This window comes from Perognathus longimembris, chromosome 9 (genome assembly GCF_023159225.1).
Source record: "Perognathus longimembris pacificus isolate PPM17 chromosome 9, ASM2315922v1, whole genome shotgun sequence".
Lineage (NCBI taxonomy): Eukaryota > Metazoa > Chordata > Mammalia > Rodentia > Heteromyidae > Perognathus > Perognathus longimembris.
Genome location: NC_063169.1, coordinates 48,329,265 through 48,343,502, shown reverse-complemented (window position 1 = coordinate 48,343,502; position 14,238 = coordinate 48,329,265). Strand labels below are relative to the sequence as shown.

Here is a 14,238-nt window from a genome sequence, read left to right as displayed (position 1 = left end):
AAACCTTCCTTCCATTTTGCCCTTCAAGAACTTTCCTCTTATTAATCATGGCATGAATAATATAATAGAAATTTATTTTGTTGCTCAAAAATATACTATTAAATATTTAAATTAAACAATATAGTTATTTAGGAGGCTGTATATCCTGGGAGAAAACAATGTGAGATCTGTAATTAGGAAATCCTGAGCTTATATCCCAGTGTGACCACTTACTGGCTGTGTGGCCTTGTGTAATTTATTTACTTCCTTGTAATACAAGGATAACAAAATAACTACAGTGTGATTATATAAATGAAAAGGAAAAGGAATGGCACGTGAGGCATCTCAGAAGATTTCTTACCTATACTAAATGTTTAACATAACTAGTAGCTTACTGTTAATTGTTATAATTAAGCAAATCTAGACAATGTTCAGATAATTTAATTATGTTTGTTTCTCAGATAGAATAGGAAAAGAGCAAAAAAGTAAATTAGCTGTGAAAGAACTATTGAAATACTATGTGTGTGTGTGTGTGTGTGTGTGTGTGTGTGTGTGTGTGTGTGTAGTTTCCACCAGTAAAACACATTTTTCATATGTACATTCATACATTTAGGCTTGGTTTATCAGTAGAATCTCATTTTCTAAATGAGATTCTAAATAAATCAGAATGTCAAAACTGCAGTTGTTTACACATCTGATAGAATTTGAATCACCCACATTCATAGAGCAGTTTCAAAATCATTTGCTCAAGGCACATTTGTCTCTCATCATGAAGCAAAGACTGAACAGCACAGATAGGAGGTAGAATCAAGGTCATCAAACTTACAGGAATGACAGATTTAAAATACACTGATTAAAGAGAAAATGGTAGCTGATAAAGTAGAGACATAAACAAAGTGTTATTAGAAAAAGATGTATAATACCAAAACACAATGAAGTCAAGCAATGATTTCTGAAAGCAAAACAAAAAATGTCTCATTTAAACTAAATCTTGAAATAATAGTAGCAATTTGAGAGTGAAATTTGGGAGGTCTTTTTGTACCGAGAGGAAGCACTTAGACATACAAAACAAACAACAAACAACAACACACAGACAAAAAAAACACCCTTATACAGCATATTTTAACTTGGTTAGAAACAAAATAAATAGAGAAGGAAGTTCTATAGGGAAATAAGATAGGAAAACAGGTAACTGGAAATGGTGTACATAACTTTATAGTTAATGAAAACTATGCTTTTACTATTTTTTTATTTATTTAAAAGAAAATTAAGATGAAACAACAGCTATAATATTATTCAGGGGGGTTACCTGTCACATTTGGAAAGAACAATCCAAAAGGTAGGCATAGATGGAACCAATTTAAAGATCAATAATTCAAGTTTCCAAATAGATAGGTAGAAAAAACAAAACTAAAGCAGGTTAGCAGAATAATATGACAAGTGCAAGAAATGGAAGTCAATAAAGAAAACATTAGGCAAAAACATTTTTGAAATGATGAAAAATAAGATGTTCTTTAAGAAGAAAAAGAAAAAATTAATGTGTTAAAAATCTAGAAGGTCATATCAATATTGAAACTGTATACTTTGAGAATTATAGAGAGATATTATTTTTTAGAACTTTTAAAGCAAAACTTTGTGATTACATGGATGAAATAAACCAATGCTTTGTAAATTATAAGTGATCAAAATGATTTACAAGGGTCAAGTAGCATGGTGCAAGCTTATACCACCAGTACTTGGCAAATTCTGGTAACATGAAGCAAGTTCCATCCAGGCCAACCTGAACTACAGGAACAAAAAACAAGACCAGGGAAAACACAAAACATATTTAAATCTTGATTTAATAATTGAAAATTTTAATTAATTATTTTATTTCCACAAAAAATGTGCTCAAATATAATAAAAATTTGAGAAAAAAAAAAGAATAAACGGGGCTGCAGTCTTGAGTTACATTCTTGAGGTGCAGACCTCCGGAACCCCCCCCAAAAAAATGTGCTCAAATAGTTTTCCTAGATAAACCTATTCTACAAATGTAAGTTATTTACAAAAGAAATAACTGATTTACACAATCTATTTCCTAACTCTTATTTTGAGGTCAGTGTATCCAATACAAATATCTGTGAAATATATTGCAAAAAACATTCAATTACAGGTTAGTATTTCTTAGGCAAAGATGCAAAACTATTTAATTAAATATAACCATACAAGACATAAGAAATACAGTATTTCATAAGTAAGTTGGATTTAACCACAAATGCAAACTTACTTTAACATTTTACAATTCAGTTAATGTAAATTGGTCCCACTAATGAATAGAGTGAAAACCCACATGTATTTAAGTAGGTAGACATAGAAAGGAATTTGGTAAAATTCAATACCTAGTTTTTTTTTTACCCACAAAAAGTCTCAGCTGCCTAGGAATAGCAGGGAAATTGCTGAATCTGATAAAAATGCATCCATAAAACCCTACAACACATGTCATACTCAGAGTGAATTATTATGTTTCCATTTGAGATGGGGAAAGAAATAAAAATGTAATTTCTCACCATTTTTACTTAACATTGGCATGAATATTGCAAGGCAGAGTTAGCCTGAATTTATCTGCTGGCAAAAGTTTATGTGTGTACTTTCAATGAAACTCTAAAGTAAAACTACTAGAAGCTATAAATGAATGTTGGATGGTCAATATGGAAACATCTTTGCAATAATGGCATGAAAAAAGGAAAATTCTTTTAAAACCAGTTTTACATGAAATCATTTTAAACACCACAGAAAAGATCAAGCCTAATATATACTTTAAATCTTTATTTCCTAATTGTTGTTTTGAATCATTTTAAAAGATACACATATATGGACAGGTCCATTGATTAAATAACCTCACTCTATTTCAATGATAGTTCTCTCCATCTTTTCATAAAGATCTCAAACAAAACCCCAAGTAATATTTTCTGCAATTCAGTTGTAAAATTGTATGCAACTACAGAGAAACTACACTAGACAAATTTTCAAAATGAAGATAAAGTTGGGGCACTGCATACCTGAACACTATGTTTATTGAAGTTAACCAAGGTAGTGTGGCTTTGAATGGACAAACCAATTGAGGAGGTATCCACTAACATTCCAGGTTTTGAACTACATTGTTTATCATATAACTAAATTTAAAATTACTGGTTAATCATAAATCATTACTTTATACAACTTTCCCAGATTTGCTTCAGTTTGCACTGGTATTAAAATGAAAAGTTTTCAAATATAAAACTAATAATAGTATGCCAAGTATTAAAGGCTCACATCTGTAATCCTAACTACTCAGGAGGCTGAGATCTGAGAATTGTGATTTGAAGAAAGCTGAGGCAGAAAAGTCTCAGACTCTTATCTCTAATTATCCAGCAAAAAGCCAGAAGTAGAGGTATAGCACAAGTGATAGCACAAGTGATTGGCGAGAATAAAGCTGCAGGGCTCCAGTGCTGGTTCACACTTATATTCTTAGCTATTCAGGAGGCTATTCAGGAGGATCTCGGTTCAAAGCCAGCTGGGGCAGCAAAGTCCAGGAAATTCTTATCTCCAATAAACTATCACAAGCCACAAGTGGAGCTGTGGCTCAGGTGGTAGAGCACAAACTTTGAGAGAATACATATATATGCCAGGACAGACAGAAGCCAAGCCCCAAGTTTATGCTTCAGGACTGGTTCTCTCTCTCTCTCTCTCTCTCTCTCTCTCTCTCTCTCTCTCTCTCTCTCTCTCTCTCACACACACACACACACACACACACATACACACACACAATTTTTATCAGTTCAATTATAAAATGTTCCTGGTCATCTTTTATATTTTTGAAGTCTACCTTTATAGAGAACCTGTCAAAAAATCTTTTTTCTGTACAACATAACCATTGTGTAAGGAAGTAAAAAGAATACTTATGATCTGAGAGCATACTTTACCCCTTTAGGTCTGAAGAAGCCATCCAGGCAAGTCTCACAATTGATACCCGCTGTGTTCTGTGTGCAGTTAATGCACACACCCCCTCCAATGTACTTCCCATGAATGTTTAAACTCAGGTTTCTTCTTGAAACATTCTCATCATAGTAGCATTCTTCAGCTTTTCCATGACAATTGCATGCTGCATTAAGAGAAAAAGAAATTGGTGACCATGAACTTCATGCTTCAGGTAGATTTAAAATGCATTTTTTCCTATACACAAATGGACTCAGAAAGTATTTGGATTTACTGGCTATATATGCACACTATATATATTTTTAATAAAATTTAAAATAATTAAGCATAAATTAAACTGGATCCTATGAAATTATCAATATATTACTGATCCATGCCTTATTAATGTACAATTCCACATAGTTCAACCTGTTATTTCCTCTTATGATAAATAAAAATGTATTGCATAATAGCATACAATGATAAACAATCAAGTAATCTGTAATGAATAATTATCATGTGTTAATCTTTGGCTAGGTGTAGGGACAAAAAGATATATAAAAGGTACAATTCCATTCCTTTAGTATAAATAACTATGAAGCAGGATTAAAAGAAAATATAACAAATGTACTTTTTTGCCAATGCTACTAATTTTAATTAAAATATATACCTTTTGTATATTGGCAAAGTCACAGAGATTTCCACTCACTTATAAATTAACCTAATCAATATTTGAAATCACATGCTGATATTAGATTCCTGAGTCTTCATTTCTTATCACTGAAACAGCCCTTCCTTTGCATTTTACCCAAAGAGAGGAGAGAGAGACAGAGAAAGAGAGACAGAGACAGAGACAGAGACAGAGACAGACAGACAGACAGACAGACAGAAAGAGGTAACATATATGGTAGACGTCAAGTAATCAGGTCAAATAAGACCACCAAGCAGTCTTGCGTTTGGGAGCCTGCTCCACTAATTACAAATCATGTAATGTGAAAAACTTCTTCATTTTGTTATATACCATGGAGAAGTCAATAATAATTACCAGACTGGGATTTTTAAAAGCATCAAATGAGATAGTTCATGTGAAATCATTAACATAATTGCTTATAAATAAGTTCTCAATTGACTTGTCTGCTCTTCAGCCTTCTTGTCTTTTTCTTGTTACTTTGTAGTAGTTGGGGAAAATGAAAATTCACTTTCTCTTAAAGAACTGGATAAGGCCTCTAAAATTATGTGGAATTTTTATTAAGATGGGAACCAGAGAGAGAGGTTTTGGCAGTCCCCCACTACAGAACTTTCTTTACATTGATTTATTTCTGAATGTGTGTGTGTGCACAATTACACATGCAGAGGTGTGTATGTGTGATGTACTGTGGTTCACATCTGTAATCCTGGCTACTCAGCCTGTTGAGATCTGAGGATCCTAATTCACAGCCAGCTCAGGCAGAAAACTTTAAGACTCCAAGCTTTTATCCAAAGTTTTAGCTCCAATTAACCACTTTCTCCCCAAAAAAGATCAGAATTGGAGCTGTGGTACAAGAGGTAGTATGATATGCTTGAGAAAAATAGCTAAAAGATAGGGCCCAAGCCCTGAGCTTAAGCACCAGTACCACACACACACACACACACACACACACACACACACACACACACACACACACACACACTGTGCATGAACTTAGCTAAATTTATTTTAATTTCATAAAGGGGTCTCTCATAAGCTGTTTCTGAAGTGCTTGATTTTACTAATAGTAAATTTTATATCATTTCTATATTAACACAGGAGGCCTAAAGCTACATAGAGTATTCCTTGGGATAATGTGTTAGGACCCTATTAATGGACAGTTATATTATTTCTCAGCTTTTCCTTGTAAGTAATTTCACAAATACTAGGAGGTCAGAGCTGAAGGGTAGAGGCATGTTCTGCAAAGGAACACACACAGCTCCTTGTCTGCCCAGTTTGAAGTTTCACTATCATTCTACTTCTTATCTCTTACAGCTGTTTTGCAAATGCAAATTTGGAAAAGAATGCTTGCTGGAGATATACTCATCTCAATAAATGTTAGTAGTAGTAATTGTAGCAACTTAGCCCCTTGGCCCCACTCTCCTCTCTTTCAAATATCCATTTCCTTGTACTTTGTTGGGCTTTGACTTTATTTATTTACTTATTTAAACAATTATACTACTTGTGCTCTGCATAGACTCTATTACACTTCAGTCAATTCATTTGTAACTCCTTCCTTACCACCTAGTGTATTTACATGTAGATGTACAGGCAAATTCTAGCTACCACAATGAGGGAAACCATTAGTATATTATTCTTACACATAGTAAGCCTTGAAGTACTTGTTATGTGGATAAATAAATATTTTGATAAGATAAATAATATTTCACTGTTTTAATGGACAGGTCCTTAGTTGTGGGTGTGATTATCTTTTGTATGGGCTGTAAACATTTTTTTTCTGAGTAGCTGCTTTGATCTTTGCTCATAAGAAATTCAGTGTATTTTTCCCTATTGATGACATGTAAGATTTATTATAGTAAGGATATCATCTCTTTGTCATGGTATTACAAAAACATCCTCCAGTTTGCTGACTTTTGATTTAGAATATCATCTATTAGCTATGTTAGTAGACTTTCAGATGTTTTTCTAAGGATTACATGGTAATAAACATAAATTTTTAGGCATTATAAACAATCTTCTAGGTTTAGATATTGCACAAGAATAATTAAGCAATCAAGAATGATTCCTGCTGCCAGTATAGAGGGAAATACAGTGCAATGAAATTTTATTTTCACATTACTTAGAATTTGCATTACAAAGATGGGATAGCATAGGCAAAACAATGATGATACCCACAGTTCTTTAGGGCGTGCACCCTAGCATCTGGTATCAAAAAGTGATTTTCATTCTGTCCTCAGAAGCAAGTGTTTCACAGGATGTCTAAGACGTGATTACTAACTGTTCTGTAATAAGGTTTGGGAATGGAATGAATATTCATCTTACCTCATAAAAACTAGATTAATAAAAATCCAAATTTGACTCAAACAAATTAGAAGGCAATTCAATATTTTATACAGAGATTTCTCATATCATAAAAGATTTTTTTCGTAAATATTAGGTTGATTGGAATACAACTCAACTTGGAAAAGTTTTACACAAATTTTCAGTAATGGATATATTTCCAAAAACATGATGTTTATATAAGATTTTTTTATTAATATGTTCAATTAGGGGTCTTAAAAAGGTGTCTTTGAAAAATATAACCTCTCCTCTACCCTATTCAAAAGATATTTTTCATAATCCCATCATTCTTAAAGGGTAAATAATAGCAAGAGAAAAATCTTGTAATGGCAGTCATCTGTCTATGCTGCTTAAAACCATTTTTGTCTCTGTTTAAATACAGACACTCAAGTAGAGTGGTAAAGGATTTACAGATGATTCAGATCATCAACATTCCACAGTTGTGAACAATGAACTGTGATATGATATTAGATACAGCAAGCAAAATCCCTGCCTCCATAGCACCCCATACCCTTATGACTGCCAACATTCTACAAACCAACGCTGAATTCAAACTAAATTATATACTTATAATTATGTATGTATGTGTGTATATATATATATATATTAATTATAGTTCAGTTATCCCTGGGTGGAATTTCATGCAGTGTCACTTAGGAACAAATGCCTTCTCCCTGAGGGAGAGGCTGAGGTATATCCTAAGGATGCACTCGAGTGGGGCTGAAGGTACTTGGTGAAAGCAGAAGCTCCACTGGTTTAGTGCAATGGTGCAATGGTGACCAGTGGTCATGCAGTGGTAGCTCAGGGCTATGTCTATATCCTAGTATTTATGGGAGATTTCTAATCCAAAATACTTTCATGAACAGGCAGAGACAAATCAGAAAACATAAGACATCAGTGTAGAAAATGAAAGGACTCAAAAAACAGTTACAGCATGTATAGCAGCTTAAACTAAGAAAGAAATGCAGTTTATGGTAGGAAACTGTTTTTGTGGTTGAACAGTATTTACCAGTCTTAAAGACTTTTAAAGTCTGACATATATTAAGTGACATATGTGAACTGAATTAGTTAATGAATATTTTGGGCTGGTATTGAAAATGTCGACCAAGTATCTTTTGGATGCCTTATAGACCTTATGGGGTCTAAACTATATGCTGAAGGCTTATTTGTTCACATATTAATGTTGGATTTGGGTCAACTGAGCTTTATGCTACTTTGCTTCTATAGTTCAGCAGAAGTCTAATTTAGATCTTGAGGCTGGAATCTGGCCTAGCGGTAGAGCACTTGCCTCGCATACCTGAAGCTCTGGGTTGGATTCCTTAGCACCACATACTTAGAAAAAGCCAGATGTGGCTCTGTGGCTCAAGTGGTAGAATGCTAACCTTGAGCAAAAAGAAGACAGGGACAGTGCTCTGACCCTGAGTTCAGGCCCCAGGACAGGCAAAAAACAAACAATAAAACCTAATTTCAATCTTCTCTTGGTCTTATATAGAAAGGCTATAAAGAACTAGAGCTAATATATACTTTGGAACTATTTTACAAGTCTATGTTTTCAAAAGGGTGACCATTTTTAGTATAGATTTTATTGATGTTTATTTGCATTTCTATTTGAATATATACATACATTATGCTATCAGAATGGAATTCAACTGATGACAGTCAGTGTATATAGTAAACCTTGATGTTTTTCATGTAACAATCACACAATGGTAAGCTCATAGATATCTGGCAAATACTGGCCAAATTAATAAAAATAACCAAATAAAACAGGGCTGGGGATTTAGCTCAGTGATAGAGTGATTGAGTCATGTAAAAGAATATAAGAAATCCTGGGGGCTGGGAATGTAGCTTAGCAGTGGAGTGCTTGCCTAGCATGCACGAAGCTCTGGGTTATGTGGTTAGCACCACATAAACCGAAACAGCCAGAAGTGGTGCTGTGGCTCAAGTGGTAGAGTCCCAATCTTGAGCAACAATAAGCCAGGGACAGTGCTCAGTCCCTGAGTTCAAGCCCGAAGACTGGCACAAAAAAAAAAAAGGAAATTCTGGATTGTATTTCTACAACCCCAGGGGAGTGGGGAGGAACCTTAGAAAACTGAATAAGATAACAGTTTTGGCCTTAGGTAAAATATATAAAATGATATCAATGTGGTGGTCCACACCTATAATCCTATGTACTGTAGAGGTATAGACAGGAAAGAAAAAGCCAGTTTGAAGCTGATCAGTACGAAAAATATAACATCCTGTCTGAATGAAAAAAAAAAATCAATAGCACAAACAGCCTAGAAGTATAGTTCAGGTGGTGGAATGCATGCCTAGGAAGCAAGAGTTCCTGAGTTCAAACACTTAGGACCATCAAAGGATGGAATGACAAACTTCCTTATCTTCACTGCATGTATAACTTCTCTGTATCCCAGCAAGGAAAAAAGGGCATGCTGCCCACTTCTCAAGAACATACCTTCACATTCAGTCTTTGTCAGGAAAGTGCCAGCTCTCCAGGGTTTCTGGTGGAATCCTGGGCAGCACTGGTCACAGCTGTCACCACACGTGTTATGCTCACATTCACAGCGAGATTTCTAGGGGAAAGCACACGTTGACTGTTACTTAGAAGCAGGGGTAGTTGAAAGAAAACAGCAGACACCTAGACTATAGGGTAAGGTGTAAGACTGCCATCCTGGATGGGAATCTGTGCCAACCTGAGAATGAGCACAGATAAATCCATATCAGCTTGACATGGCCCCACTTGATGCTGGAACCTCAACATTTTATTTTAGAATGCAGCAGGGAGGCACAAGGGAGGTATGAATTCTCCCTTTCCTATGCCTGGGATCTCTAGGCTTTCTGCATGTGTTACGCATTTCAATACTTTGCTCAAAGCACTACTAACATTCGTTGTTGCTGTTGTGTTGAAAAACAGGGGAGTAGATATTTCCCCAGATATTCTTCTAGGGTTAGAGGAAAATCAGGAATCTCATGTCTTCCAGAACTAATTCTGCCTGTGAGCTCGCTGACTGCTGTGTGGATTCAGCCCATATAGCTGCCCTTCCATGGCTGCCTGCGTGCTCTCAGAGTCTGAAGAACACTTCCCACGGCTGACCTTCAGAGAGAGCACTGGAGCCACAGGCACACAGCACTCCACCATCCTTCAGAAAAAAAAGTCATGGATTTTAATCCATCTGGGAGATAACATTCCATAATCTACCATTTAAAACACTAGTGTGGAAGGTAATGGAATTTGTACCAGATACAGTAGAAGCAAAAGGAGAAGAAAACAAGCCCCTGATATTTACTGATTTTACTATTCCATATATTTCTTCCATATATTGCAGAGTAGATGATTTTTATTTAATTTCACCAGTTTGTTTATGACAAGGAAAAAACAGGCTCTCATTCATCTTCTTCTCTAGATTATGTTCACCCAATATATTCATTGTCATTAATGAAAAATGTTCCACAAAAGCACTCCAGCTTAACAAACACAACACTCTGGAATTGTTTCTTGTATTCAAGAAGAGAAAATGTTCCCATCTCATCTCATTCTCTCTTCCACAGCCATTCATATATTTCCCTCCGTGCCCAGTTTTCATGTGTTTGTATAAAATTTTTGTATGGAAATTTTTTAAAGAAATGATTGTGATACTTACAACACCATGCCACCGACTGTCCTAGCTGAGGACACTTCAAAATAGATGCCACTTTGCAAACTTTTTTTGTGGGGTAGCTAATGAAATGAATCTGTTTTTAGATACTTGAAAGTCTAGCATCTTAACTGCTAACTCTATTTCACCCTGGCATCGCTTTCCGTTACACTAAGTGGGGACCTGACACCCATTCACAGCATTCCCTGTCGGTCAAGACTCTCGTGAACCATTTTTCAGTTCAGCATTTCATTTTGCCTAAGCAGTTTATAAATATACATACATTTGTTGCTGGATCAAGCGGACAGGCTCGGGCATGACCGTAGCAGATGCACATGCCTCCAACAGAAATATCCTTGACTGAGTAGTAATACTGCAAAAAGCAAACCAGAGAAGAACGCTGTTAGGCTGGCTGCAGAATGAAAAGAACCAAAGGGAACGTTTTGTTCAAAATTTGAGCTTTTGACTTTATCATTCATTTGAATGGTACTTTTTTTTTCCTAAGGGCTTGCACAATGGATGAAGTTACAGGATAAGCACAGAACCCCCAAAAGAATTCCTCTAATGTCAATTATGGAGCATTTTACAAACTTCTTTTCTGTGGTCTCTTCAAAGTCCAGGCTGGAACATTCACTCTTACCAGTAGATTTTAACTTGGGGTAAGGATAATGATTTGTCACATAAAGGGTTGTCTTTTGTTTTTTTGTTTTTGCTGGTCTTATGTCTTGAAGTCAGGCTCTGGGCTGTTCCTTAAGCCACTTTGTGCTCAAGGCCAAGTGCTCTACCACTTGAGCCTCAACATCACTTCCAGATTGTTCTCAGCAGTTTATTGGAGGTAAAAGTATCATGAACTTTCCTGCCCTGGCTGTCTTCAAGCCACAATTCTCAGATCTCAGCTTCCTGAGTAGCAAGGTTTCCAGGCATGAGCCACTGGTACCCAGCTAAGAGTTATTTTTAATGTCGTTTCTTCAACGAAAAACACTTTAATTGTGATCTTTATGATCATCTCCTACTTCTCTTGACAGACTTGAAAAGAAAAGTAATAAATTTATAGGAAATCGTGGTGATAATAGTGTATTTCTTACTCAAATTTAGAAGGGAAAAAAGTAAGTATAAGTTTGATGTGCGGAACACTTGGCTTTTTATTATTTCATTAGAGTGTCAGAAAAAAAAGTATTTGAAGTTAATAAGGTTATAGTGCTTATTTTAACCTACATTTTGGAAAAGCAACTCATGATTGTTTAGCTAAATTAATATTGAAATATGAATAATTGTATTTATAACATTTTATAATTGTCAGAGACCTTTACATTATCATAGAGTCCAAACAACTCTCTCAATACACAGGAGATCCATAATTCCAATTATGTATGTAAAAAAAATCATACTGAACAAGAATAATTATGAGGACACAAATCTTGAGTTCCCTGCTTTTTTCTTTTTACTTCCTTTTTTTCTTCTACTTTTGTTTTTGTCACTTAAATTTAGTGTCTTTTAACTTTTCTGTTACATAACCTTATTTGGAATATGTCAATTTTAAACTAATGGGATTTTCTAGGAATTTGGATAAGTATCTCTTTTTCATTTAACTACATTGCTCAATGATACAGATGAAAGTGGAGATATTTGCTTAAGAAAATCTGTACAGCCTTGTTTGTAGATGCATTTAAAATTGAGCAACATATTTTAAATATAAATGTATAATGCTTTGCTTTTGAATCATGGAGAGCTGAAATTCAATATTCTACTTTGACATATTTAAATTTGCATGAGTGTTTAATGAACTTGCACACTTTAAAAAGCATATTTTTTATGTTTGCTTGTATGCAGTATTTTAAAGGCTCATTCAGTTCTACATAATAGATGTGTACCCCCACCTTTACTCTGCATTTTGAAAGAGGAGTACTACTTTATATAAAAGGAGTACTACTTTATATTCATTGATTATTCCCACTATCCTTATCAAGGAAGAACAAATTTCATTTCAGTATTATTCAGCATTTCTTGGTGTTGTTTAAACAATGTCAAAATTAGAATTGGACTCGTTTTTATAATATGCAAAGAATCTAAATATTGCTATGAAATAATTATTACTTTTGTGTAAGACAATTGGCTATCAGGTGGAATAGATTAATAGGTAAAATTGTATCCAGTTTGGAAAACACAGGTCACTAAAACATGTAACACATATCGTTTGGTGATAATTAAAACTTAGCCATCTTTCTGTGATGTCGGAACGGTTAAGTATGGGAAGTTAAATAGGGAGAGGAAGCATGTGAGGTATGTTCAGCATCAGTGGTATTCACTTCACTGCTTCAGCAACATGGCAGTTGGTGCCTCTGGTCTGCTCTTATTAACATCATTCTAGAGTTAAGTGCTTTGTCCCACAATTTAATTTGCTCTGTCTTTCTTGCCTACATGTATAGTAAGCACAGACAACTGTTAACATGGATTTGCTTTATGGATTCATGACAATTTTGTCTCGGTTCAATAGTTATTAATAGCTTATGAACAGAGTCCAGGGTAGACAGGCCAATGTACAGTCATCAGTCCAGAGCAACCTCTTATTCATATGTGAAGGGCTCATAAATTTAGTTCTGGAGAGAAGCATTTGTGTTAACTCTAAGGGTCAGAAATCTGTTGAGAAAATTATTTAACCTTTAGATTTTTTTTTCTGTTATTTTCTTTATAAAGGAAAATAAGAGTTTACAGAATCAGCTTTCACCTATACAAATAGTGTTTAAAACAATGGCTCCATAAAGAAGCAAAACCCAGAATATTTGATAAGACAAAAGGATCTCCAAACTAGCAACATTGACAACACTGGGAAGTCTTGTAGAACTCCACAATCTCAGGCCTGTCTTACTAAAAGTGAACTGCTATTTCTACAGGAATTCAGTAGATTCTTAACACTTTAAAGTTTAAGGAATATTGTTTTCTTTCTCTCCTCTTTCTCTCTCTCTCTCTGTATATATTTGCACATGTGTATGTGTGTATTTTTCTCTCTGTGTCTGTATCTTGTCTGTGTGTTGGATCATGCTTTAAAATGCATATCTTGGAGTGGGCTGTGTCCTAAACATCACCAAGTCCCTGTATTTTTAGTAGCAAGTGCTCAAAGCCCATTGTAATAATAGCACAGATCACCTGAAGGGTAAAATCCAATTATTTAGTCTTTACAGAAAGATTATGAACTAGATATTACTATCCTCATTTTACAAGAGAGGAAATTAAAGTTTAAGCATAGAAAAAGGCTTGATAAACGTCCTTTACCTAATAAGTGGCAGAGCTTGGATTTTGACAAAGGATGGTGAATTTTACAATCTTAGATAACTACTCCTAGCAATGGCTGAGAAATTTCTTTCTGAATTCCTTGACAGACAATGCAAAGGGAGAGTGTGATATCATTCATGGGCTCTGGCGAATCGCTATCACTTACCCTTCTTGTGACAATGGGGTCAATTTCTCTGGGGTCTTTGTGAGCAAACATCATCAGGTCTGCATTCAAGGTGCGGATCCTCTGAAATCTCAGGCGAATGTAGCGAGCAGAGGTGAATTCCAGAAGTTCTGGGGAAGGATCATCAGCACTTGGTCTCCCATTGATCAAAGAAATGTGAATCTATACAAAATGAAAATAAATTGAGCATGAGTTTATCAAAATGAAAC

The 14,238-nt window shown here is 35.0% G+C and overlaps 1 protein-coding gene across 1 annotated transcript in view; it reads right to left on the bottom strand.

Annotated features, from left to right (window-relative positions):
• Positions 1–14,238, bottom strand: part of Lama2 (laminin subunit alpha 2) — a 547,138-nt gene that overhangs the window by 316,445 nt on the left and 216,455 nt on the right. The window contains exons 5-8 of the mRNA XM_048354062.1: positions 14,012–14,191; positions 10,859–10,948; positions 9,396–9,513; positions 3,921–4,099 (exon numbers count right to left, since the gene is read on the bottom strand). Coding sequence (XP_048210019.1) covers positions 3,921–4,099; positions 9,396–9,513; positions 10,859–10,948; positions 14,012–14,191 — 567 coding nt within the window. The remainder of the gene's footprint in view (positions 1–3,920; positions 4,100–9,395; positions 9,514–10,858; positions 10,949–14,011; positions 14,192–14,238) is intronic.